The following is a 24,948-nucleotide window of genomic DNA, read 5'->3' as shown; positions in this document are numbered from 1 at the left end:
GGGAGCCCCGCGGGACAGAGACCACCCCCCCGCATCCCGGGGTGACAGGGACCCCCAAAAAGGGACCGACAATGGAGCAAGGACCCTCCCTCAGGGAGCGACAGGGACCCGCCCCCACCAGGGACAAGCGACCCCCAGAGGGGACCAGGGACAACCCCCAAAACGGACAGGGATCCATCCTGGTGACAGGGAACCCCAAAAGCGACCGGGGACCACCCCCAGAACGGGCAAGGACCCCCAAAAGCGACACGGGACCATCCCCAAAACGGGCAAGGACCCCCAAAAGCGACAGGGACCACCCCCAAAACGGACAGGGACCCCTCACGGTGGCAGGGCTCCCCAAAAGCGACCGGGGACGCTCCCGAGCCGGACCAGCCCCCCCCGCCCAGGCACAGGGACCCCCCGGCGGCGCAGGGACCCCCCCGTATCCCCCCACCGGCGCAGGGCTCTCCCGGCCCCTCAGCACGCTCCCTGCCCCCGGTTCTCCCCTCAGCGCGGGGCGCAGGCCCAGCGGTGCCGCGGCCAGCTCCAGCCGCTGGGGCCGGGCCCGGGAAGGGCCGGGGGAGGCCCGGGGAGCGCGGGGGGGCCCGCAGGGCGCGGGGGGTCCCGTCCCGGGGGTGCCGGGGAGGATCCGCGCGGGCCCGGGGCTGCCGGGGCTCCCGGGGGTCGCGGCCGCCCCTCACTCACCACCGCCGCCGCCGCCGCCGCCGCGCAACGTCAGCGCGCACGACGCGCACGCTGCGTCACTGCGTCACGGCGCCGCCGCCAATGCGCCAATGGGAGGGCGGAGCGGCGCCGGGGCCCCCTGGAGGCCACTCCCACCGAGAGCGGCGACCAATGGGAGACCCCGAACGGGCGCGCGGGCGCGGTGGGGGCGGAGCCTCGGCTGCGCGGTGCCGGTCACGCCTCCTCCGGCAACCGTCACTCAGCGAGGCCACGCCCTTCCTGTGGCCACGCCCCCGCCTTGCGCTGGCCGCGCCGGGGGCGGGGCCTGGGGGCGGAGCCTGTTAGCCCCCAGTGTCCCCAGTGTCCCTCATTGTCCCTCATTGTCCCCAAGTGTCCCCCAGTGTCCCCAGTGTCCCCCAATGTCCCTCATTGCCCCCAGTGTCCCCAGTGTCCCCCAATGTCCCTCATTGTCCCCAATGTCCCCAAGTGTCCCCCAGTGTCCCCCAAGTCCCCATATGTCCCCAATGTCCCCAGTGTCCCCCAGTGTCCTCCATTGTCCCCAATGTCCCTCAGTGTCCCCAATGTCCCTCAGTGTCCCCAGTGTCCCCAATGTCCCCAAGTGTCTCCAGTGCGTCCCACTGTCCCCGGCCCAGTGTCCCCACGTCCCAGTGTGTTTCCAGTGCGTGTCCAGTGCACCCTGATGTCCGTCTGTCCGTGTGTCCGTGTGTCCGTGTGTCGGTGGGAAGGGCCCGGGGGGTGTCAGGGAGGGGCTGGGGGAGAACTGGGGGACACGCGAGGGGGTCGCATGGACTGGGAGGGTCTGTGGCTCTGTCCCTGTGTCCGTCCCCGTGTCCGTGTGTCCATCCCCGTGTCCGTGTGTCCGTCCGTGTGTCCGTGTGTCCATCCCTGTGTCCGTGTGTCCATCCTTGTTCCCATCCCCGTGTCCGTGTGTCCATCCGTATGTCCATCCCTGTGTCCGTGTGTCCATCCCTGTGTCCGTGTGTCCATCCTGTGTCCGTGTGTCCGTCCCTGTGTCCATGTGTCCATCCTGTGTCCATCCGTGTGTCCGTATGTCCATCCCCGTGTCCGTGTTTCCATCCCCGTGTCTGTGGTCCATCCCTGTGTCCATCCGTGAATCCCTCCCCGGGTCCCTGTGTCCATCCTGTGTCCATCCCCGTGTCCGTGTGTCCATCCCGGTGCCCGCGCTCCCCCCAGGCCCCGCCCCTCCCGGCCCCTCCCGGCCCCGCCCCGGCCCCGCCCGGCCCCGCCCCGCCGGTTCTGCGGCTCCGAGCGGCGGCCGCGGCCTCACCGGGGCCTAACGGGGCCTCACCGGGGCCTCACCGGGGCCTCTCCGGGGCCGCACCGGGGCCTCTCCGGGGCCGCACCGGGGCCGCACCGGGGCCGCACGGGGGCGGCGGGTCCGGGGCTGCGCAGGGACCGGCTGCATCCCCGGCCCGGCGGCCGCTCCCGGGACCCTCCCGCACCCCGGATCCATCCCCGGATCCATCCCCGATCCATCCCCGATCCCTCCCCGATCCATCCCCGGATTCCTCCCCGGATCCGCATCCCGCATCCCTCCCTCCATCCCCGGTTCCCATCCCCGGATCCCTCCCCGGATCCATCCCCGGATCCATTCCCGGATCCATCCCGGATCCCCGGTCCAGCCCCGGTTCCCCCCGCCCCATCCCGGTTCCCGTCCCCGCATCCCGGTTCCCCCCGCCCCATCCCGGTTCCCCCCCGCCGCCTCTCCCCCTCCCCGGTGCCGCCGGGCCCGGTTCCCGTTCCCCCCCGCCCCTCCCCGGTCCCCCCGCCCCCTCCCCGGTTCCCCCCCCGATGCCCCCCCGGTAGGGCGAGGCCCGACGCCCCCTCCCCCCCCGGAGCAGCGATGGGAGCGGCCGGGGGCTGAGCCCCCCCAGGTACCGGCGGGGCACTGGGGGGACTGGGGGGACTGGGGGCACTGGGGGGACTGGGGGCACTGGGGGGACTGGGGGCACTGGGGGGACTGGAGTGGAATGAGGGGGACTGGGCCATGCTGGGATGTGCTGGGATGCACTGGCATGCACTAGAATGTACTGGGCCATACTGGGATGCACTGGGCCATGCTGGGATGTACTGGGATGAACTGGGCCATACTGGGATGCACTGGCATGCACTAGGATGTACTGGGCCATACTGGGATGCACTGAGCCATGCGGGGATGTATTGGGATGCACTGGGCCATACTGGGATGCACTAGGATGCATTGGGATGTACTGGGATGCACTGGGATGTACTGGGATGCACTGGCATGCACTGGGATGCACTGGGATGCACTGGGCCATGCTGGGATGCACTGGGATGTACTGGGATGCACTGGGACACACTGCGATCATACTGGGATGACTGGGATGATACTGGGATCATACTGGGATGTACTGGGATGCACTGGGATGATACTGGGATGCACTGTGCTCATACTGGGATGCACTGGGATGCACTGGGATGTACTGGGATGATGCACTGGGATGCACTGGGATGCACTGGGATGCATTGGGATGTACTGGGATGCACTGGGACCATACTGGGATGACACTGGGACCATACTGGGATGCACTGGGATGCAGGGATGCATTGGGATGTACTGGCATGCACTGGGCCATACTGGGATGTACTGGGATGTACTGGGATGCATTGGGATGTACTGGCATGCACTGTGCCATACTGGGATGCACTGGGATACATTGGGATGTATTGGGATGTATGGGGCCATACTGGCACGTACTGTGCCATGCGGGGATGCACTGGGATGTACTGGGCCATACTGGGATGCACTTGGCCATGCTGGGATGCACTGGGATGCACTGGGATGTACTGGGATGCACCGGCATGTACTGGACCATACTGGGATGCACTGAGCCATGCAGGGATGTACTGGGCCATGCTGGAATGCACTGGAATGCACTGGGATGCACTGGGATGCACTGGGCCATGCTGGGATGCACTGGGCCATGCTGGAATGCACTGGGATGCACTGGGATGCACTGGGCCATACTGGGATGCATTGGGATGCACTAGGATGTACTGGGATGCACTGGGATGTACTGGGATGCACTGGCATGCACTGGAATGCACTGGGATGCACTGAGATGTGCTGGGATGCACTGGGATGCACTAGCATGTACTGGGCCATACTAGGATGTACTCGGCTATGCTGGGATATACTGGGCTGTGCTGGGATATACTGGGATGTACTGGGATGTACTGGGCCATACTGGGATGTACAGGGATTCACTGACATGCACTGGGATGCACTGGCATGTACTGGGATGCACTGGAATGCACTGGGATGCACTGGGATGTACTGGGATGCACTGGGATGCACTAGCATGTACTGGGCCATACTGGGATGTATTGGGATGTACTGGGCCATACTGGGATGTACAGGGATTCACTGACATGCACTGGGATGCACTGGCATGTACTGGGATTCACTGACATGCACTGGGATGCACTGAGATGCACTAGCATGTACTGGGCCATACTGGGATGTACTGGGCTATGCTGGGATATACTGGGCTGTGCTGCGATATACTGGGATGTACTGGGATGTGCTGTTCTGTACTGGGCCATACTGGGTCATACTGGGATGTACTGGGATGTGCTGTTCTGTACTGGGCTGTACTGGGTCATACTGGGATGTACTGGGATGTGCTGTCCTGTTCTGGGCCATACTAGGATGTACTGGGCCATGCAGGGGTGTACTGGGCCATGCTGGGATGCACTGGGATATACTGGGATGCACTGGGCTATGCTGGGATGTACTGAGCCATGTTGGGATGTACTGGACCATGCTGGGATATACTGGGCAGTGCTGGGATACACTGGGATGTACTGGGATGCACTGGGTCATGCTGGGCTGTGCTGTGGCTTTATCAGCTTGTTATGGGTTGTGGTGGCCCATACTGGGATGCACTGGGATGTGCTGTCCTGTACTGGGCCATGATGGGCCATACTGGGATGTACTGGGATGTGCTGTCCTGTACTGGGCCATACTGGGATGTACTGGGCCATACTGGGATATACTGGGATGTGCTGTCCTGTACTGGGCCATACTGGGCCATGATGGGCCATACTGGGATGTACTGATCTTTACTGGGTGGTGCTGCACTGTACTGGTCTGAACTGGGCCCGTACTGGGCTGTGCTCTCCTGAACTGCTCCATACTGGGACATGCTGGGCCATACTGGGCTGTGCAGGGCCATGTTAACCTGGAATGGACACTGTGGGGTGTGCGCAGGGAATACTGGGCTGGACTGGGCTGAACTGGGCTGAACTGGGCTGGACTGGGCTGAACTAGGCTCAGCTGGGCTGGACTAGGCTGGATTGGGCTGGACTGGGCTGGACTGGGCTGGACTGGGCTGGACTGGGCTGAACTAGGCTCAGCTGGGCTGGACTAGGCTGGATTGGGCTGGACTGGGCTGGACTGGGCTGGACTAGGCTGGACTGGGCTGGACTGGGCTGAACTGGGCTGAACTGGGCTGGACTAGGCTGGACTGGGCTGAACTGGGCTGAACTGGGCTGAACTGGGCTGGACTAGGCTGGACTGGGCTGGACTGGGCTGAACTAGGCTCAACTGGGCTGGACTGGGCTGGATTAGGCTGGACTGGCCTGAACTGGGCTGAACTGGGCTGGACTGGGCTGAACTGGGCTGGACTGGCCTGAACTAGGCTCAACTGGGCTGGACTGGGCTGAACTGGGCTGGACTGGGCTGGACTAGGCTGGACTGGGCTGAACTGGGCTGGATTTGGCCATACTGGGCTGGATTTGGCCATACTGGGCTGTGTGGGGCTGTACTGGGCCGTACTGGGCCGTGTGCTGCTGGACTGGTCTGTACCGGTCCATACTGGTGGGTGTGAATCTGTACTGGTCCCTACTGGTTTGTACTGCTGGATACGGGTCTATAATGATCCGTGCTGGTGGATATGTAGCCTGTACTGGTCTGTACTGGTCCATACTGGCCTGTCCCCTGTCCCCACAGGCCCTGCGGTGACACCAGGACAGGAGGAACATGGAGCCCTGAGAGGAGGTAATGGGATCACTGGGATAACTGGGATCTCACTGGGGTCACTGGGATCACTGGTGTCACTGAGATCTCACTGGGATTTCACTGGGATCTCACTGGTCTCACTGGGACCTCACTGGGATCACTGTTGTCACTGGGATCACTGGGATCACTGGGATCTCACTGGGTTCACTGGTGTCCCTGGGATCTCACTGGGTTCACTGGTGTCCCTGGGATCTCACTGGGATCTCACTGGGTTCACTGGTGTCCCTGGGATCTCACTGGGATCTCACTGGTCTCACTGGGATCTCACTGGTCTCACTGGGATCTGACTGGGATCTGACTGGTGTCACTGGGATCTCACTGGGATCTCACTGGTCTCACTGGGATCTGACTGGTGTCACTGGGATCTCACTGGTGTCCCTGGGATCCACTGGGATCTCACTGGTGTCCCTGGGATCTGGTGCTGTGTGGATCCGGTGGGTCTGGGGTGACCCCGAGGATCTGACGGGATCCCCTGGGCCAGACGGGATCCAGGATCGTGTGGGGGGTCCAGTGGGAGCTGATGGGACCCAGTGGGAGCTACTGGGATCCAGTGGGATCCGATGGGATCCATTGGGACCCAGTGGGAGGGAACTGATGGGATCAATTGGGAGCTGATGGGATCCAGTGGGATCCGATGGGATCCAGTGGGAGCTGATGGGACCCACTGGGAACTGATGGGATCCAGTGGGAGCTGATGGGACCCAGTGGGAGCTGATGGGATCCAGTGGGATCCGATGGGACCCAGTGGGAGCTGATGGGATCCAGTGGGATCCGATGGGACCCAGTGGGAGCTGATGGGATCCAGTGGGAGCTGATGGGACCCACTGGGAACTGATGGGATCCAGTGGGATCCGATGGGACCCAGTGGGATCCGATGGGATCCAGTGGGAGCTGATGGAATTCAATGGGACCCAGTGGGAGCTGATGGGATCCAGTGGGATCCGATGGGACCCAGTGGGATCCGATGGGATCAATTGGGAGCTGATGTGACCCAGTGGGATCCGATGGAATCCAGTGGGAGCTCACGGGATCCCAGGGATCTCCTGGCACCGCACGGGGATCCAGTGGAACCCCAGGGGATGGGATCCAGGGAAACCTGGCGGGATCTGGGGAGATCTGACGGGACCCTGGTGATGGGATGGGATCCGGCGGGGCCTGGCAGCTCCGATGGGACCCGGTGGGCTCTGCCGGGCTCCGCCCGCCCCGTGACCCCCCGTTTCTCCTCGTTTCTCCCCGTTTCTCCCCGCTCCCCGCAGGCGCGGCCGGGGCGATGGCGAAGCTGCTGGTGCCGCTGGTGGTGCTGGGGGCCGTGTCGGGCGCGGGGGTCCCGGTGCCGCCGCCGTCGCCGCGCTGCCCCCCGCGCTGCCTGTGCCCCGCGGCCGCGCCCAGCCCCACGCTGCTGTGCGCCCGCACCGGGCTGCTGGCGGTGCCGCCCAGCCTGGACCGCGCCGCCGTCGAGCTGCGCCTCGCCGACAACTTCATCGGCGCCGTGGGCCGCGCCGACTTCGCCAACATGAGCAGCCTGGTGCACCTGACGCTGTCGCGGAACGGGCTGCGCCGCCTCGCCCCCGGCGCCTTCGCCGACCTGCGCGCTCTGCGGGCGCTGCACCTGGACGGGAACCGGCTGCCGGCGCTCAGCGGGCCGCAGCTGCGCGGGCTGGCGAGCCTGCGCCACCTCATCCTGGCCAACAACCAGCTGGCCGCCATCGACGCCGCCGCCTTCGCCGCCTTCGCCGCCACCGTGGAGGACCTGGACCTGTCGCACAACAACCTGCCCGCGCTGCCCTGGGACGCCGTGGCCGCCATGGGCAGCCTGGCCACGCTGACGCTGGACCACAACCTGCTGGAGCGCGTCCCCGCCGGCGCCGTGGCGCGGCTGCCGCGCCTCGCCCGCCTGGACCTGACCGCCAACCGGCTGCGGGCGCTGCCGCCGGTGCCGGGGCCGCCGGGGCCGGCGCTGGCGGCCGGGGGGAACCCGCTGCACTGCAACTGCGAGCTGCTGTGGCTGCGCCGCGCGGCCCAGCCCGGCCGCCTGGAGACCTGCGCCACGCCCGCGCCGCTGGCCGGGCGGCTGCTGGGCGCCGTGCCCGAGGAGGAGCTGACCTGCCGCGCCCCCGCCGTCACCGCGGCCGCCGCGCACCCGCCCGCCGTCACCGAGGGGCAGCCGCTGCGCCTGGGCTGCGCCGCCGTCGGGGACCCGCCGCCCGCGCTGCACTGGCTGGGCCCCGACGGGCGCCTGGTGCAGAACGGCTCCCGCCGCTCGGTGGGCGCCGACGGCTCGCTGGAGCTGCGCGTGGCCACGCTGCGCGACCACGGCGGCTTCACCTGCGTGGCCGCCAACGCGGCGGGCGAGGCGGCGGCGCGCGTCGAGGTGGTGGTGGTGCCGCTGCCGGTGCCGCGGGCGCGGGACGGGGACGGGGACGGCGCGGCGGCCGAGGCGGGGCCCGGGCCCTCGGACATGGCGCAGGCGGGCGGCAATGACACCTGGGGGGGGCCCGGGGAGCGGCGGGTGGTGGCGGCCGAGGTGACCGGGTCCTCGGCGCGCATCCGCTGGCTGCCGCAGCGCCACGTGCCCGGCGTGCGCATGGTGCAGATCCAGTACAACAGCTCGGCCGACGACGCGCTCGTCTACAGGTGGGGGCCGGGGCGCGTCCCCGGGGCGGCTGGGGAGGGTCCGGGGGAGGTTCTGGTGGAGACTTGTGGGGCTCCAGAGTGGTCTGACGGGGGGGCTCCGATGGGGTATGGGGGATCTTGGTAACTGGGGGGGTTTTGGGAAGGGTTTGTGTATCGTGGAGCGCTCTGGGGGAGGATGGTCGGGTGGGTACGGGGGGTTCTGGGGTGGCTCAGAGGGGATGTGGGGGTATCGAGGCAATTCCGGATGTCTGGGGGGCTTCGGGGGGTCCCTGGGGAGGTCCGAGGGGCAGTCGGGGTGTCCTGGGGGGTCTCTGGGGAGTGTTCGGGGGGGGAATCCGGAAGCGTTTGGGCAATCCTGGGGGTCTCTGGCGCGTGTTTGAGGGGTCCTGGGCCCGGGGGGGGAGCGAAAGGGGGGTGCCGGGGTCTCGCCTCCCCCCCCGACTCCCCCTCGCCCCCTCCCCAGGTTGTTGCCCCCCTCCAGCCGCACCTTCGTGCTGCGGGATCTGGCTCCGGGCCGCCTGTACGAGCTCTGCGTGTCCGCGCTGCGCGTGGTCGGGGACCCCCCCGCCGCCCCCCGCCCGCTCGGCTGCGTCTCCTTCGCCACGGCCGCCGCCCCCCCGGGCTGCGCCGCGCCCCCCCGGCCCCACTTCTTGGGGGGCACCGTCATCATCGTCATCGGCGCCGCCATCGCCGCCTCCGTGCTCGTCTTCATCCTCATCCTGACGGCGCGCTGGAAGGCGGCGGGGGCGCGGCGCCCCCCGCCCGCGCTCACCAGCGTCTGCTCGCAGACCAACGGCGGCCCCCGGCCCGCCGAGACCCCCGAGCTGCCGCCGCTGCCGCCGCTGCCGCCGCCCGCGCCCGGGGGGGGTCCCGCGGCCGGGGGGGCGCGGGCGTTGTTCCCCAGCCACAGCTACCCCCGGCGGGCGCGGCCGCGGCGCCACGGGTCCCTGCCGCGGCTGGACGCGCCCGAGGGGACCCCGCTGGGGCCCCCCCTGCGCCCCTCCTTCGGCAGCACCCACTGGATGCTGGAGAGCACCGTGTGAGGGGGGGCGGTGGCAAATCCCCCCCCCCGGCCCCTCCCGGATCGGGGGAATCCTCCGGAGGGCGGGGGGCGGTGGTTGGACCCCCCCGGACCCTCCCGGGACCCCCCTCGGGACTCCCCCGGGCGGCTCTTGGAGGGGGGGGGCGTCCCGGGAGCGCCAAAACTCGCCCGGGTGCCCCCCCCGGACCCATTTGGGATCCCCCGTGGGTGCCACTGGGAACCCCCCAGGTGTCCCCCCCTCCGCCCTGGGGGTACCTGTATGCAAACCTGTCCCCCGGAAAATCCCGCGTGGGGATCGCGACAGGGACCGCGACAGCCACCGCCCCCCCGCGGGGACTCACGTGCGCCCCGAGTCGCACCTGGCGTGTCCGGACACCTGTGGCCCCCCCCCCCGCCCCCAAAAGCCGGACACTCGCCCGGGACTCGCGTGTGTTCCCCCCCACGCGTGTCCCCTTCCCCGCCCTCCCCCCCCCCGAGATGCGCACTTGGGACTTGTGTGTGCGCCCCAACATCCGTGTGCCCCCCGCCCCACGCGCGTGCCCGGCCCGCCCCCCCCGCGGTGCCTTCGGCCGGGCCGGGGGGGCCCCGCGCACGCCCCCGACATCTCTGCACAGATGACACGAGACCCGCAGCCCCCCCCCCAAAAAAAAAACCCCTCGTGGGGAGGGGGAGGCAAAAGAGGGGCCCCCCCCGGATGGCGGGGGACCCCCCGTGTGTCCCCCCCCGTGGCCTCTGCCCCTCCCAACTCGACCCGGGGGTTCCTATCTGGCTGGTCTGGATAACCCTGGGGGGGCTCCCCCAGTCCCCCCATTTCCCTCCCAGACCCATCCCCCCCCAATGTCTCAGCTCCTCCCCATCCCCTCCCCACCCCCAACCGCCCCCCCCCACCAGCCGCCCCCCCCGGGCCCCCCCGCAGTGTTTAACACGAGTTTTTACATTAAAAACCTGTGGCCCCCCCGGGGCAGAAACACGAGTGTGAACGGGGGGCGGGCTGGGCTCTGCCGGGGGTCACCTTTGTCTTTTTGGGGGGGCGGTCATTTCCTGGGGTCCCCTCTGTCTTATTTTGGGGGGGTCATTTCCTGGGGTCCCCTCTGTCTTTTTTTTGGGGGGTTCATTTCCTGGGGTCCCCTCTGTCTTTTTTCTGGGGGGGTCATTTCCTGGGGTCTCCTCTCTCTTTTTTGGGAGGGGGGGTCGTTTCCTGGGTTCCCCTCTGTCTTTTTTTTGGGGGGGGGGTCGTTTCCTGGGTTCTTCTCTGTCTTTTTTGGGGGGGTTCATTTCCTGGGGTTCATTTCGCGGGGGTCCCACCCCGTCTGTTCCCCCCCAGCCCCGCAATGTGGGCGGGCTAGCGCTATGCTAATGAGGCGCCAAGCCCCGCCCCCTGTGGTTGCCATGACCACCGCCAGGACGGGATCCTTAATATGCAAATAGGGGGGCGGGGCCAACAGAAAAAGGCCCGGCTAATTGTGCCCTCATTTGCATACGGAGCACTCGGCCTTGGGCCCCGCCCCTCCCCGAGGCCGCGGGGGGGGCCCGGGGGGGTCACCTGTGTCCATTCCCAGGTGGGGGGGGACAGAACACCTGCAGCCCCCTCTGGGTGGGGGGTCCCCAACACCTGAGGCCCCTCCTGTGAGCAGCCCCAGCACCTGGACCCGTCCCGTGGGGGCTGCAGACTTTGGGGGTCCCCAATCGCTGTGGGGGGCGGCAGAGCTGGGGGGTCCTGGCTCCCCCCTCCCAGAGGGCGCTGCCAGGGGGAGGTTCCCGCACACCTGTGTCCCTTCCCATGGCCGGGGGTGTCTGCAGCCCCCCCGCCCCACACCTGTGTCCATGTCCGGGGGTGTCTGCAGCCCCCCTGCCCCACACCTGTGTCCCTTCCCATGGCCGGGGGTGTCTGCAGCCCCCCCGCCCCACACCTGTGTCCCTTCCCATGGCTGGGGGTGTCTGCAGCCCCCACACCTGTGTCCATGTCCGGGGGTGTCTGCAGCCCCCCCATACCTGTGTCCATGGCCGGGGGTGTCTGCAGCCCCCCACACCTGTGTCCCTTCCCATGGCCGGGGGTGTCTGCAGCCCCCCCGCCCCACACCTGTGTCCATGTCCGGGGGTGTCTGCAGCCCCCACACCTGTGTCCCTTCCCATGGCTGGGGGTGTCTGCAGCCCCCACACCTGTGTCCATGGCCGGGGGTGTCTGCAGCCCCCCCACACCTGTGTCCCTTCCCATGGCCGGGGGTGTCTGCAGCCCCCCACACCTGTGTCCATGGCCGGGGGTGTCTGCAGCCCCCCCACACCTGTGTCCATGGCCGGGGGTGTCTGCAGCCCCCCGCCCCACACCTGTGTCCCTTCCCGTGTCCGGGGGTGTCTGCAGCCCCCCCATACCTGTGTCCCTTCCCATGGCCGGGGGGTGTCTGCAGCCCCCACACCTGTGTCCATGGCCGGGGGTGTCTGCAGCCCCCACACCTGCGTCCCTTCCCATGGCCGGGGGTGTCTGCAGCCCCCACACCTGTATCCATGGCCGGGGGGTGTCTGCAGCCCCCCACACCTGTGTCCATGGCCGGGGGTGTCTGCAGCCCCCCCATACCTGTGTCCCTTCCCATGTCCGGGGGTGTCTGCAGCCCCCCCATACCTGTGTCCATGGCCGGGGGTGTCTGCAGCCCCCCCACACCTGTGTCCATGGCCGGGGGTGTCTGCAGCCCCCCCATACCTGTGTCCCTTCCCATGTCCGGGGGTGTCTGCAGCCCCCCTGCCCCACACCTGTGTCCCTTCCCATGGCCGGGGGTGTCTGCAGCCCCCCTGCCCCACACCTGTGTCCCTTCCCATGGCCGGGGGTGTCTGCAGCCCCCACACCTGTGTCCCTTCCCATGGCCGGGGGTGTCTGCAGCCCCCCACACCTGTGTCCATGTCCGGGGGTGTCTGCAGCCCCCCCGCCCCACACCTGTGTCCCTTCCCGGGAGCTGCCCCACCGCTGCGTCCCGTCCCAGGTGGGCCCCGCCCCGTGGCCTTGGGCCGGGCTATAACCGACCCGCGGCGGCCCCGGCCCGGCCTGGGAGGTGACGGCGATGGCGTCGGCGCTGCTGGTGACGCTGGTGGCCGCGGTGGCCGCGCTGGCCGGGCGGGCGGAGGCGCAGTGCCCCACGGCCGCCGACCTGCGCCCCACCAACGGCACGCGGCTGTGCGCGCAGCTCTACGCCGACAACAGCCCCTACTACGAGCAGTGCTGCGCCGGGGAGGTGCTGGAGGTGCTGCCGGGCACCGACATGCCCTACATGCCCCGCGGCTGGTCCGGCCGCGCCTCCTCGCTCGTGGTGGGCACCAAGTGCGAGCTGACCGTGTGGTCGCGCCGCGCCAAGAAGGGCAACTCCAAGAAGTTCAACGCCGGCGCGGTGCCGCGGCTGCAGGAGGTGCGCCGGGGCTTGTTCGGCAACTGGAACGATGAGATCCGCGGCTTCTACTGCACCTGCAAGTGAGCGGCGGCGCGGGGCGGGGCGGCGGCGCCGGGGACGGGGTGACGCCGCCGGGACATGGGGGTGACACCGGGACATGGGAGGTGCCGTGAGGGGCAGCGAGAGCTGCTGTGGATCAACATCGGCCTTGTGGGTCAGCGAGTCAACATGGGCCGAGTCGCCACGGGTCACCCCAACGGGAGCCAAACCGCACCCAAGTTAGCCAAGGGATGCTGACGTGAGCCAAGATGAGCCAACGCTGGTCAAGACAAGTCAACGAGAGTCAGCGCTGGCCAAGATCCACCGTCGGGGGCCAAGCCGAGCCAAGGTGGACGCGCCCCTCGCCCCCTGTGCCTCTCACTGGCCACCAGAGCCGCGCCCCTCGCCCCCTGTGCCGCCAATAAAGCCCCGAGGCAGCAGCAGCTCCTGACTGGGGGGTCCTTTATTGGGGGAGGGGTGTCCCCATGGCCCCCCACCCCACCTGTACCCCCCCCCCAAAGAACCACACAGCACACAGCGGCTCCAAAAGGACACGTGTAATTTGGGGGGGCCCCGTGTCCCCCCGGTACAAAACCCAACCGTATAAATATCGCTTTGTTAAAAAACAAAAACCGGGGGGGCAGGGCGGAGTTCCAGGGGGAAGGAACCAGCAAAAAAAAACCCCCAAAAATCAACAAAAACAGGCGAGGAGGGCCCGGGGGGGGACACACTCCCAATCAGTAGTGTGGTGTGGTGGGGAGGGGGGGGCTGTAGTTTTGGGGACTCCCCCCCTCATGGAGATGTAAGGGGGGGCTGTACCCCCCAGTGCCCAAGGAGGGTAGTAAAGAAGAGGCTTAAAAAAAAACAAAAAAAAGGGGGGAAATGCCCCAAAATGAGTCCCAAAGGCAGGAGGGACTAGGATGAGCCCTGCACCCCCAAACCTCTGGGATGGCAGCCACACCCCCTCCCTCCAAAATCTCCGCTGTAGGGTCCCCAGCTCAGTAGTACAGGTTGGGGGGCCTAGGATCATCCCGGTCCCGCTCCAGTTTGGGGGCGCTGCTGAGGAGGAGGAGGAGGAGCAGGAGGGGCCCAGGAGGCCCCCAGGGCGGGGGGGTCTCACCGCAGCCGGTGCTGCCGCATGAGGGGCACGATGCAGGCGGGGGGGCCCGCGACCCCCAGGAAGGGGTGGCGCAGCAGCTCCGGGGCGCTGGCCCGCTGCGCCGGGTCCCGCACCAGCATCCGCTCCAGGAACCCCTTCAGCGACGGGGACACCTGGGGGGACGGCATGAGGGGGGTCAGGCACCCCCTGGGGCCCCCCAGAAACTGGGGGAGCCCCCCCGAGTTACCTTGTGGCCGTTCTTGAGCCGGGGGGGGAGGTTGTCCCGGATCAGCTTCATGGCTTTGAGGGGGGGCTCGTTGAAGTAAGGGGGCTCCCCGTCCACCATCTCGATGACCATCACCCCCAGAGACCAAATGTCCACCTGGGGGGAAGAAGGATCACCCAAGGAGCCCCTCAAACCCACTCTCTGCCCCCCCGCCCACACAGACAGCCTCCAGAATGGGGAGGGGTTCTGCAGGAGAGGCCCCTTGGAGCCCCTCAAACATACGCTGGGTACCCCCAGACCCACCCTGGGTAACCCTAAACCCATCCCAAACCCACCCTGTGCTCCCCAAATCCATCCTGGGCAACCCTAAACCCATCCAAAACCCACCCTGTGCTCCCCAAACCCACCCTGTTCTCACCAAATCCATCCTGGGCAACCCTAAACCCATCCCAAACCCACCCTGTGCTCCCCAAATCCATCCTGGGCAGCCCTAAACCCATCCCAAACCCACCCTGTGCTCCCCAAATCCATCCTGGGCAACCCTAAACCCATCCCAAACCCACCCTGTGCTCCCCAAATCCATCCTGGGCAGCCCTAAACCCATCCCAAACCCACCCTGTGCTCCCCAAACCCACCCTGTGCTCCCCAAATCCATCCTGGGCAACCCTAAACCCATCCCAAACCCACCCTGTGCTCCCCAAATCCATCCTGGGCAACCCTAAACCCATCCCAAACCCACCCTGTGCTCCCCAAATCCATCCTGGGCAGCCCTAAACCCATCCCAAACCCACCCTGTTCTCCCCAAACCCACCCTGGGCACCCTCAAACCCATTCCAACCGCCCCACAGGACAGCTCAGGGTTGTAGAGGAGGCAGGAGATTTGCGTGGTGCCCACACACCCACCCTAAACCGCCCTGAAACCCACCCCAAACACCCCCTAATGCACCCCAGGACCCCCTAAAGTGCCCCCCGCCCCACCTCGGGGCCGTAGGGCAGGCGGGAGATGAGCTCAGGCGCCATCCAGTACGGGGTCCCCACCAGGGACTTGCGGCGCGGCACCTCCTTGTTCACTTGGGCGCAGAACCCGAAATCCGAGAGCTTCACCTGCAGACGGGGCCGGGGCAGGGCTGGGTGGGACCCCCAGGGGTCCAGGGCAGGGCTGGGGGGATCCCCAGATATCCGGGGCAGGGCTGGGGGGGATCCCCAGGGGTCCAGGGCAGGGCTGGAGGGATTTGTGGGGATCCAGAGCAGGGCTGGGGGGATCCCCAGGGATCCAGGACAGGGCTGGGGGCATTTGTGGGGATCCAGGGCAGGGCTGGGGGGATTTGTGCAGATCCAGGGCAGGTGAGGGTGGGACCCCCAGGGACCCAAGGCAGGGCTGGGGGGGGTTTGTGTGGACCCAGGGCAGGGCTGGGGGCATTTCCCCGCGCTCCTACCCGCCCGTCGTGCGTCAGCAGGATGGAGTCGCTCTTGATGTCGCGGTGGATGACGCCCTGGGCGTGCAGCACGGCGAGCGCGCGCAGCACCGAGCGGCACACGGCGGCGATCTGCTCCTCCGACATCCTGCCAGGGACGGCAGAGCGTCCCCGTCACTGCCCTGCCCCCTCCCTGTCACCTCCCCGCCCCCTGTGCCGCCCCGTCCCCGGTCACCTGGTGTGGGTGACAATGTCAGTCAGGGCGCCGCCCTCCAGGAACTCCATGACCACCCAGAGCTCGTCGCCCACCAGGTAACTGTTGTACATCTCCACCACGTTCTCGTGCTGGTGGTCCCGCATGATCACCACCTGTGGGGAGTGGGGCACGGCCGTGGGACGCTGGAACTGTCCCATGTGGCCCCAAGGCACTGGGGAGGGTCCCTGGGATGTCACCAAGGGGGTCCCGAGGGGATCCAAGGGGCTCCTGAGGCAATCCAAGGGGTCCTGAGGGGCTCCTGAGGGGATCCAAGGGGGCCCAAAGGGGATCCAAGGGGTCCTGAGGGGCTCCTGAGGGGATCCAAGGGGCTCCTGGGGGTCCCCAAGTTCCCCCCCGAGGGTCCCTGAGGCTCTCGGGGGTCCCCAGGGACCCCCCCTGCCCTCACCTCGTTGAAGAGCAGCTCGCGCCGCTGCTGCCTGCGCAGGTCCATCTTCTTGACGGCCACGAGCTTGCCGGAGCCGCGCACGGTGGCGATGCACACCACGCCCGTGGAGCCCTCGCCGATCTTGATGAAGTTGTCCAGGTAGGTGCGGGGGTCGCCGGGGTCCACGACCATCTGCAGCGCCGCCCGGAACTGCTCGTGGGACACGCGCTGGGGGCCGGGCGCGGGCGCGGGGCCGGGGGCGCGCGGGGCCGGGGGCTCGGCGGGGCCGGGGGGCGGCGGCGGCGGCTCCGGGGCTTTGGGGCGCGGGGGGCCGGGGGTCGCGGCGGGGAGCGGCCCGTTGGGGGTCGCCTCGCGCTCCTGCGGGCGGCCCGGGCGCTGCTCGGCCTGCGGGGACAGCGGAGAGGGGCGTCAGCCCCCCGGAATTCCCGCAGGAACGGAGGGGGCGCGGGGCGGGAGGAAGGGCTGAGTGACAGAGGGGACGAGGAAGAGACTCTGGAGCCGCGGACGCAGCACCAGGAAGGAAGCGTGGAGCTGGTGGATGTGAGGAAGAGGAGCAGAGACGCTGCTCCCGAGGAGGAAGAGGACAGGAAACTGCTCTGCTGCCCAGGATGCAGCACTGGGCAGGGCAGCCTGCACCTCCCGACTGTGGGAAGCTGCGAGGAAGAGGAGCAGAGGAGCCGCTTCCGAGGAAGAACGGGAGAAGCAGAGCAAGGAAGAGGAAGCGAAAGAAGAAGAGGAAACCACTCCAGAGCCAAGGATGCGACCCCAGGGGAGGAAGCTGCTGCCGATCCCAGCGGAGCGCGGGAAGCTGTGAGGAAGAGGAGCAGAGATCCCACTCCGGAGGAGGAAGCAGAGCAGGGAGAGGAGGAGGGGGACGAGGAAGGACCCCCCGCTGTACCTGGGCAGCGCCGCCCCGGCCCGGGTCGGTGTCGGCGCGGGGGAAGGTGTGGAAGGGGCGTCCGGGCGCCGTCTTCAGCCCCGCGCCGGGAGCGTCCGGCGGCCGCAGCTCCGGCCCCGAGAGCGGGCGCTGCTCGCGGGCCGGGGGCTTCGGGGGCCCCTCTCCGGCCGCGCTGGACTTGGGGCGGCCCCCGGGGTGGGCGTGGGGGGCAGGGGGAGGGGGCCCGGCCGCAGCTCTGGGCTGGGGCGGGGGGCTCGGCTGGCGGCGGCTCCGGGCGGGCTCCGGGCGCGGGCGGGGGGCTCCCGGGGCCAGCCCGTTCTCCGGGGGGGGGCCGGGGGGCGCACGGGGGGCTGTCCCGGCGCAGGGAGTTGGAGCGGGACACGGACACGGCCTCCAGCTCGTCCAGGAGCCAGGCCAGCGCCCCGTCCCGGCCCCCGGGGGTCCCATCCTGGGGCCCTTTGGAGCCGCGCACGATGGGCTGCGGGGAGGGGGCACACGCGGGGAAAACGGGGGAAAAAAACAACAAAAGGCAACAAAAAACAACAGAAAAAAAACAACAGAAAGATGACATGGAATGGCTGCAAGGGAGGGCAGGATGGGCAGAGGGGAGGGGGCTTGGCTGAGGGGGCTCAAAATGACCATGGGTGCCCCCCAGGGATTGGAGCCCAACCTCGCTGGGAGGGTCCCAAAATACCGGGGTGTTTGATGGGGTGGGAGCTGGGGGACACCAGAACTGAGGTGGGACTGGCGGGATGTGGGAATGGGGGGATGTGGGAATGGGGGGATGTGGGAATGGGGGGATGTGGGGATGGGGGAATGTGGGAATGGGGGGATGTGGGGATGGGGGAATGTGGGAATGGAGGGGGATGTGGGATTTAACTGGGAACACACACAACGGGGAAGAGATCAGGTGCAAACGACCCCAAGTTCCCATGGGGTGGGCTGGCTCCAGGTGTGGGGAAGGGTCCCTCTGGGGGTTCCCTGTCCTGAGGCACCCAATTATCATGTCCCTGCCCCAAGACCCCCAAATTCCTCCCAGTTTGACCTCAAAGAATGTCCACCCCCTTACATACTCCATAACCCCAAATTCCCCTAAACCCACCCCGGGAACTGAACGAGCCCCCACCTCCCCGCTCCATGCCCCACGATCCCAAAATCCCCCTGTCCATGAGCCCCAGTTTGTCTTTCTGGGAGGTAGGAAAGGAGTAGGACCCAGCTCCCACCCCCTCACCACCAAATTCAACCCAGTTTGGCTTTTTGAGCCCCAAGAGTGGCCAGCACCCGCTTACCCGCTCCACACCCCCCGAATATTGAACGATCCCAAATTTCCGTTGTTCCAAGACCCCCAACCCGCCCCCAGTTGAATCCCAAAGAGCACTGAGAGCCCAGAACAGGGTTCAGAACCACACCCTCCCCACCCATAACCCCCAATACCGAACGATCCCAAATTCCCGTTGTTCCAAGACCCTCAAACTTCCCCCAGCCCAACCCCGAGAGCACTGAGAGCCCTGTCAGCTCCTCCAGGAGCCCAGAACGGGGTTCAGAACCACACCCATAACCCCAAATACCGAACGATCCCAAATTCCCGTTGTTCCAAGACCCTCAAACTTCCCCCAGCCCAACCCCGAGAGCACTGAGAGCCCCGTCACCTCCTCCAGGAGCCCAGAACGGGGTTCAGAACCACACCCATAACCCCAAACACCGAACGACCCCCAAACTCCGCTGCTCCCAGCCCCAGACCAGCCCCACCTTGGTGGCCCCGCGGATGTGGGTGATGCAGGCGGGGTCCACGAGGGGCTTGGGGCGCCGCGCCGACTCCTCGAGCAGCCCCTGCCACTGGCGCGGCAGCCCCGTGAAGCGCTGCTCCGACGCGTCGTAGCCCGTGTGCACGCGGTGCTCGAAGTTGGACGGCGCCGAGATCTCCACGCGCTTCTTCTTCTTGGAGAACATGGCCCGGCCCGGCCCGGCGGCGGCGCTGCAACGGGACCGGAACCGGGTCAGGGGTGGGAACGGGACCAGCACCGGGTCAGGGAATGGGAACGGAACCAGGTCAGGGAATGAAACCAGAACCGGGTCAGGGTCAGGGAATGGGAACGGAACCGGGTCAGGGAAGGGGACCAGAACCGGGTCAGGGGTGGGAACGGGACCAGGTCAGGGAACGGGACCAGAACCGGGTCAGGGAATGAAACCAGAACCGGGTCAGGGTCAGGGAATGGGAACGGAACCGGGTCAGGGAAGGGGACCAGAACCGGGTCAGGGGTGGGAACGGGACCGGCACCGGGACCAGAACCGGGTCAGGGAACGGGACCGGCACCGGGTCAGGGGTGGGAACGGGACCGGCACCGGGTCAGGGGTGGGAACGGGACCGGGACCAGATCAGGGAACGGGAATGGGAACGGAACCGGGTCAGGGAATGAAACCAGAACCGGGTCAGGGAATGGGAACGGAACCAGGTCAGGGAACGGGACCAAAACCGGGTCAGGGGTGGGAACGGGACCAGAACCGGGTCAGGGTCAGGGGGTGGGAACAGGACCGGGACCGGGTCAGGGAACGGGACCAAAACCGGGTCAGGGAATGGGAACGGAACCAGGTCAGGGAATGAAACCAGAACCGGGTCAGGGGTGGGAACGGGACCAGAACCGGGTCAGGGTCAGGGAATGAAACCAGAACCGGGTCAGGGGTGGGAACGGGACCGGCACCGGGTCAGGGAACGGGACCGGCACTGGCGCCGGGTCAGGGGTGGGAACGGGACCGGGACCAGGTCAGGGAACGGGACCAAAACCGGGTCAGGGAACGGGACTGGCACCGGGTCAGGGAATGGGAACGGAACCAGGTCAGGGAATGAAACCAGAACCGGGTCAGGGGTGGGAATAGCACCGGGTCAGGGAACGGGACCAGAACCGGGTCAGGGTCAGGGAATGGGAACGGAACCGGGTCAGGGAACGGGACCAGAACCGGGTCAGGATCAGGGAATGGGAACGGAACCGGGTCAGGGAATGAAACCAGAACCGGGTCAGGGGTGGGAACGGGACCGGCACCGGGTCAGGGAACGGGACCAGAACCGGGTCAGGGGTGGGAACGGGACCAGAACCGGGTCAGGGTCAGGGAATGGGAACGGAACCGGGTCAGGGAATGAAACCAGAACCGGGTCAGGGTCAGGGGGTAGGAATGGGACCGGGACCGGGTCAGGGGATGAGACCAGAACCGGGTCAGGGTCAGGGAATGGGAACGGGACCGGGTCACGCGATGGGAATGGGACCGGGCCGGGTCAGGGGATGGGAATGGGACCAGAACCGGGTCAGGGGATGGGAACGGGACCGGGACCGGGTCAGGGAATGGGAACGGGACCGGGACCGGGTCAGGGGATGGGAATGGGACCGGTTAGGGAATGAGACCAGAACCAGGTCAGGGAATGGGACTGGGTCAGGGGATGGGACCGGGTCAGGGGATGGGACCGGAACCAGGACCTGGTCAGGGGATGGGAACGGGACCAGAACCGGGGTTAGGGTGAGGGGAATAGGAACCGGCATCAGGAGCTGTGTCAGCCCCAAATCCAGCCCTGGGAATGGGATCAGCCCCCCAAATTCCGGCCTGGGAATGGGATCAGCCCCAAATCCAGCCCTGGGAATGGGATCAGCCCCCCAAATTCTGGCCTGGGAATGGGATCAGCCCCCAAATCCAGCCCTGGGAATGGGATCAGCCCCCCAAATCCAGCGTTAATGGCATCATCCCCTGAAATTGAGTGTTACAGTGGGGAATGTCCCTGGGAATGGATCAGTGCCCAAATCCCACACTTAGCACGAAATAAATTTGAAACGTTGTTGGGACGAAACACGCTGGGATGGAGGGGATCAGCACCCTAAACCCTGCAGCAGGAATGACTTTTATCCATCCACTCGCCACTTCTGTCCAACATCCCCCCTCTTATCCAATTACTTCCCATTTTTCCCCAAGTCCAAGCTTGGAAACACCAGGAACGCCAGAAATTCCCACTTGGAAGTGGGAATCGTCCATTGGTTACCTCACCTGAACCAACAAACAAGTTTTAAAAATTTGTTAAAAAATTTAAAAATCTGCTTTTTTTTCTGGGATCCCAGTGCTCTGGGCATAATCCAGGGTATGGCTGATTTCAGGCCCTGTTTTTCCTGCAGTTTCCAGGCCTGGAACAAGCTGAGCTGGGAGGGTTTTGGGAATGTGATCCCAGTGGTGGGGCCATGAATCCAGCTGGGGATGGCCCCGAAATCCCGTGGATCGTTTTTCACACTTCCACTGCTCTTCCCAGTGCCAATTTCCTGCTGTTTCCTCCCATTCTTTTCCAGCTCCTCAGCTCAATCTCATTTTCCAGGCTCCAGAATCGCATTGCTTCCAAGGTTTTCCCAGCCTTTGACGTTTTTTCCTTAAAAATGATCCATTATGAAGTTTTTCTCCTCATCCACTTCGACCCCAGCGAAAATCTGTCAAGATTTCTGTATATTCCCCATTTTCCCTGCTCATCCTGGGCTGATCCCTCCTTCCACCTTTCCAGGACACCGCTGGGATCCTCCCTGGATTGCCAAAATCCTGTTTTCAAATGGAAAATTCTCCTGGTTTGGGGAAATCACAGCTGAACTTGGAGTGGGAGGATTAAAATCTGCTGCATTTGGGCTTTTCCTGCTAGGAATTCCACGGGAATTATCTGAGCATTGGGGAGGTGCAGTGTCCGGGGCCTCTGGACACCGAATCCACAGGATTTCTCCTCAAAAATCCCCCTTTTTTCAGAAAGGGGGGAAACTTGGCAGGGGCAGAGGGGTCCTGAAGAATTCCAGAGGGTGGGATGGGGGCCAGGAGGGGTGAACTCATTCCTCAGCCCTTCCCAAGTCACATTCCTGGGATCCCAGCGGGGTTTAATTAGTGACCAATTAACAAGGAACTCAGTCCACACTGAGTGGAATATTCTCGCATTTTCCCTCAAATTCCTCAAAAAAAATCCCCCAGTTTCTCCCCAAATCAGTGGCACTTAGGCTGTGTCCTGGTGGGAATTGCGCTGGCAGCTTTGGGATGAAAGAGAAAGGGAAAAGTAAAGTGAAAAAAGAGGCGCCTGCCCACAAACCCCAAATCCAGGAAAATCAGACGTTGCTGGGCAGGAGCGTCCAGGAAGGGGCAGAAACGGGACCTTGAGCCAACTTCAGCACTTTCAGAGCTGGGTGAAGCTCAGGAAAACAAACACCCAGGGTGGCACCGTGGCGTTTGGCTTCATCCTGCTTCCCAAATTCCAATATTCCCGTTCGTGTGGGGCTGGGCCATCCATCCCATCTTTCCTCCCTTTGCCCCAGACTGCTCCATTTTCACCCAACATTCCACGTGGGCCCCCACAGAACCAGAGAGTCCTGGGAAGATGGGCAGAGCTCCCAAAGGGATTCCCAGAGAATCCCAGCTCCAGAGCCTTCCTGCGGGGACGTGGTGAGAAAACTCCCAGTTCAAAAACTCACCTCGTGCTCCCACTGCTTATTCCTGGATTTTTTTCCCCTTAAAGTTCCCTGAATCCCGAACTCATGCTGGGTTTGATCCTTTGGGGAAGAAGAGGGAAGAGCCAAAGTCTTTGCTGGGAAACGCTTGCCTGGCTTTTTTTCCTCCTGGGGAATTATTTTCCTGGCGTCAGCCGGAGCAGGACGAGACTCCAAGACCCCCAAATCCACATCTTCCACGAGAACCCTCCACCTCCGAGGGCCCCGGCGCGAACTCGGGATCCTCGGGAAGCAGCTCCTGGAGGACGGCTCAAAGCCTCCCGAAAACTCCCGGAATTGCGGCAGGGAGCGTTTTCCTGACCCGCACGGGTGAGCCCGACCATCCCCGGAGCTCCCGAATCCCTGCTGGGAGCGGCTCGGGGCTGTTCTCCCCCGACAGAAAGGAGCCGGGAAGCGGCGCCGAGCCCGCGGGAGCGCCGGGGTTCCCGCAGAGGGGTCACATTCCCGGGAAAGGTCGATCCCCCGGGAGCGCCGGGGCCGGAGCACTCCGGCCGGGAAAGGCGGGTTGGACTGGCCCGGCTGGATCTGCCGGAGGAGGAGGAGCAGCAGGAGGAGGAGGAAGAGGAGGAGAAGCGTCGCTCTCTGCCCGGAGGAATCGCGGAATTCCAGGAATCTGGTGACCCCACGAGGAGCCTCCAAAGCTCCACCAGCGCAGGGAAAAAAATCCGGGAAGGGAAGGAGGAGATGGGAACTGCGGGGAAAAGGGGATCGAGCGCTCGAAGCTTCCGCGATCAGCGGGAGGGAAGGGAAAGGAGTGGGAAAAGGAGAACCAGGAAAGGAATGGGGAAGGCCGAAAGTGTAAAAGAAAGAAGAGGAATCGTGGCGGAATTCAGCCCTTATCCCGCAGCAGGAAGTCTCCCTGGAGCTGGAAGTGTCGGGAGAGGGAGCCACGAACGTCGGGAATCTCCGGCTCGGGGCAAAGGAAGGGCCAATTAATGATGATCCAATTAATCAGTTAACGATCCCGTCCATCCGTAACGATCCAGCTCAGCAAAATCCAGGAAAATGGCAAATCCCTCCTGGGGCTGGTTCGGGAACACCTCCAGAAATTCCTCCCAGGTTTTACCCCATGGGAATGAACGAATTAAAGGATTAATTAAAGCCACGGGCAGGAATACCCCTGGATTTTCTTCCTGGAAAACCCGGAGAAATTCCTGCTTATCCCGTAGCTGTTAACGAGATGTTGGTGACCAAATTCCCACCTTTTATCCCCAAACCCCAACCAAGAAGGGCGGGATTTTTAGGAAGTTTTTTGCCATTTCCACAGAATTGCTGGATCTGGATATTCCCCACAAACCAAATTTCCACTAATTTCCAAGCCGAGTGCGGGCCAATCCCTCCATCCAACCATTACTTATTTGAAAACTCAGTAAATTACAAAGACAATACAACTAAAAGCCAAAATTCACAGGCTTTTTCTGATTTTTTTTCTCCTTTTCCATTGAGGAACGGCTACCGGAACACCACAAAAAACAGCAGGGATGGCGATTTCCCTTCCCACTGCGCCAAAATTGGGGGAAAACGCCGTTTTTGAGGAGTCAGGACGTTGCTGAGGAATCCTAGAGCCCATCTGCCCCCCGACCCAAATCCACAGGAAACGCTGGAAAAATCCACCCCAGGGCTCTGGGCTGGATGGGAGCGTGGCGAGGAGACCACCCAAACCCCCGTGGGATAAAAAACTCCGGGAATTAGTTTGGCACCCGTCTCCTACCTTCCGCCAAGGGAGAGCTCTCCTGCCTCAGCTGCGCGTTCCGGGTCCGCCGGGAAAAGCGCTGCACGGCAAGAACGGCATTCCCTCAGGGCCTCCCCTCCTGGGGTGTTTTCAGGGCGAGGGGCGCGTTGCAATCATATCCCGATTCCCATATTCATATTCCCCGGCAATCCCAGGGTTTCCCAAGGCTGTTCCGCCGCCCCCCCCAGGGATTTGGGGAGCCTCAAACTGCCCCCGGGCACACTCCCAACCTCCCACCTCCTTCAGCACAGAATTCCTTGGCCCTGGGGAGGGGTTTCCAAAGCCCAGATCTCCCCCGAAATCCCCAAATTCCTCCCGAGCGCCCTCAGCCCCGCCGGGGCCCCCTCAGGCCTCACTCGGCCGCCGCCGCCGCCATGTTGGGAGCGAGGCACATCCGGGTCCTCCCACGCCCGCGTCGCCGCGGCGACAGGCCCCGCCCCCAGAAGGCGGGGACAGCGGCGGGGCGTGGCCATCCATATATGGGCAAAGGGCGGAGTAAGGAGAGCCCAGTAAGGGCAAGGGGCGTGGCCTAAGGCAAGGAGGAACTGTGGGCGGAGCTTAGGGAGGAAAA

At 65.4% G+C, this 24,948-nt stretch overlaps 4 protein-coding genes and 1 long non-coding RNA gene across 6 annotated transcripts in view; 3 read left to right on the top strand and 2 right to left on the bottom strand.

Moving 5' to 3' along the window:
• ARHGAP35 (Rho GTPase activating protein 35) overlaps positions 1-1,011 on the top strand; it is an 18,167-nt gene extending 17,156 nt beyond the window's left edge. Inside the window, exon 6 of the mRNA XM_056510858.1 lies at positions 334-1,011. Coding sequence (XP_056366833.1) covers positions 334-1,011 — 678 coding nt within the window. The remainder of the gene's footprint in view (positions 1-333) is intronic.
• Positions 1,012-2,494: 1,483 nt separating this feature from the next.
• Positions 2,495-10,258, top strand: LRFN1 (leucine rich repeat and fibronectin type III domain containing 1). 2 transcript variants are annotated; one of them, XM_056510137.1, is made up of 4 exons: positions 2,495-2,582; positions 5,684-5,731; positions 7,009-8,386; positions 8,850-10,258. In XM_056510137.1, exons 3-4 carry the CDS (start codon positions 7,023-7,025, stop codon positions 9,427-9,429), a joined length of 1,944 nt encoding a protein of 647 aa, XP_056366112.1. In that variant the 5' UTR covers positions 2,495-2,582; positions 5,684-5,731; positions 7,009-7,022; the 3' UTR covers positions 9,430-10,258. The 2 variants fall into 2 exon arrangements, with proteins under 2 accessions (XP_056366112.1, XP_056366113.1); XM_056510138.1 differs by lacking the exon at positions 2,495-2,582 and having other exon boundaries at positions 5,682-5,731.
• A 2,191-nt stretch (positions 10,259-12,449) lies between these two features.
• On the top strand, positions 12,450-13,284 carry SYCN (syncollin). The gene has a single exon (XM_056510396.1). The coding sequence runs from the start codon at positions 12,479-12,481 to the stop codon at positions 12,884-12,886; it is 408 nt and encodes a 135-aa protein (XP_056366371.1). The 5' UTR covers positions 12,450-12,478; the 3' UTR covers positions 12,887-13,284.
• Positions 13,285-13,383: 99 nt separating this feature from the next.
• PAK4 (p21 (RAC1) activated kinase 4) lies at positions 13,384-19,150 on the bottom strand. The gene is given in 9 exon segments (XM_056510159.1): positions 13,384-14,113; positions 14,188-14,322; positions 15,145-15,270; positions 15,603-15,729; positions 15,817-15,950; positions 16,244-16,627; positions 17,142-17,483; positions 17,485-17,619; positions 18,891-19,150. Coding segments are annotated over 9 exon segments (1,740 nt in total). The 5' UTR covers positions 19,092-19,150; the 3' UTR covers positions 13,384-13,957.
• A 1,427-nt stretch (positions 19,151-20,577) lies between these two features.
• LOC130262998 (uncharacterized) lies at positions 20,578-24,797 on the bottom strand. The gene is made up of 3 exons (XR_008842252.1): positions 24,734-24,797; positions 24,357-24,417; positions 20,578-21,701 (listed from the first exon to the last, which is right to left on the bottom strand). It is a non-coding gene; the product is annotated as an uncharacterized LOC130262998 (long non-coding RNA).
• Positions 24,798-24,948: the final 151 nt, after the last annotated feature.

The sequence above is a fragment of the Oenanthe melanoleuca genome, chromosome 25 (genome assembly GCF_029582105.1).
Source record: "Oenanthe melanoleuca isolate GR-GAL-2019-014 chromosome 25, OMel1.0, whole genome shotgun sequence".
Taxonomy (NCBI): Eukaryota; Metazoa; Chordata; class Aves; order Passeriformes; family Muscicapidae; genus Oenanthe; species Oenanthe melanoleuca.
Note: the sequence above shows the minus strand (reverse complement) of the source record. Positions and strands in the feature narration are given on the sequence as shown.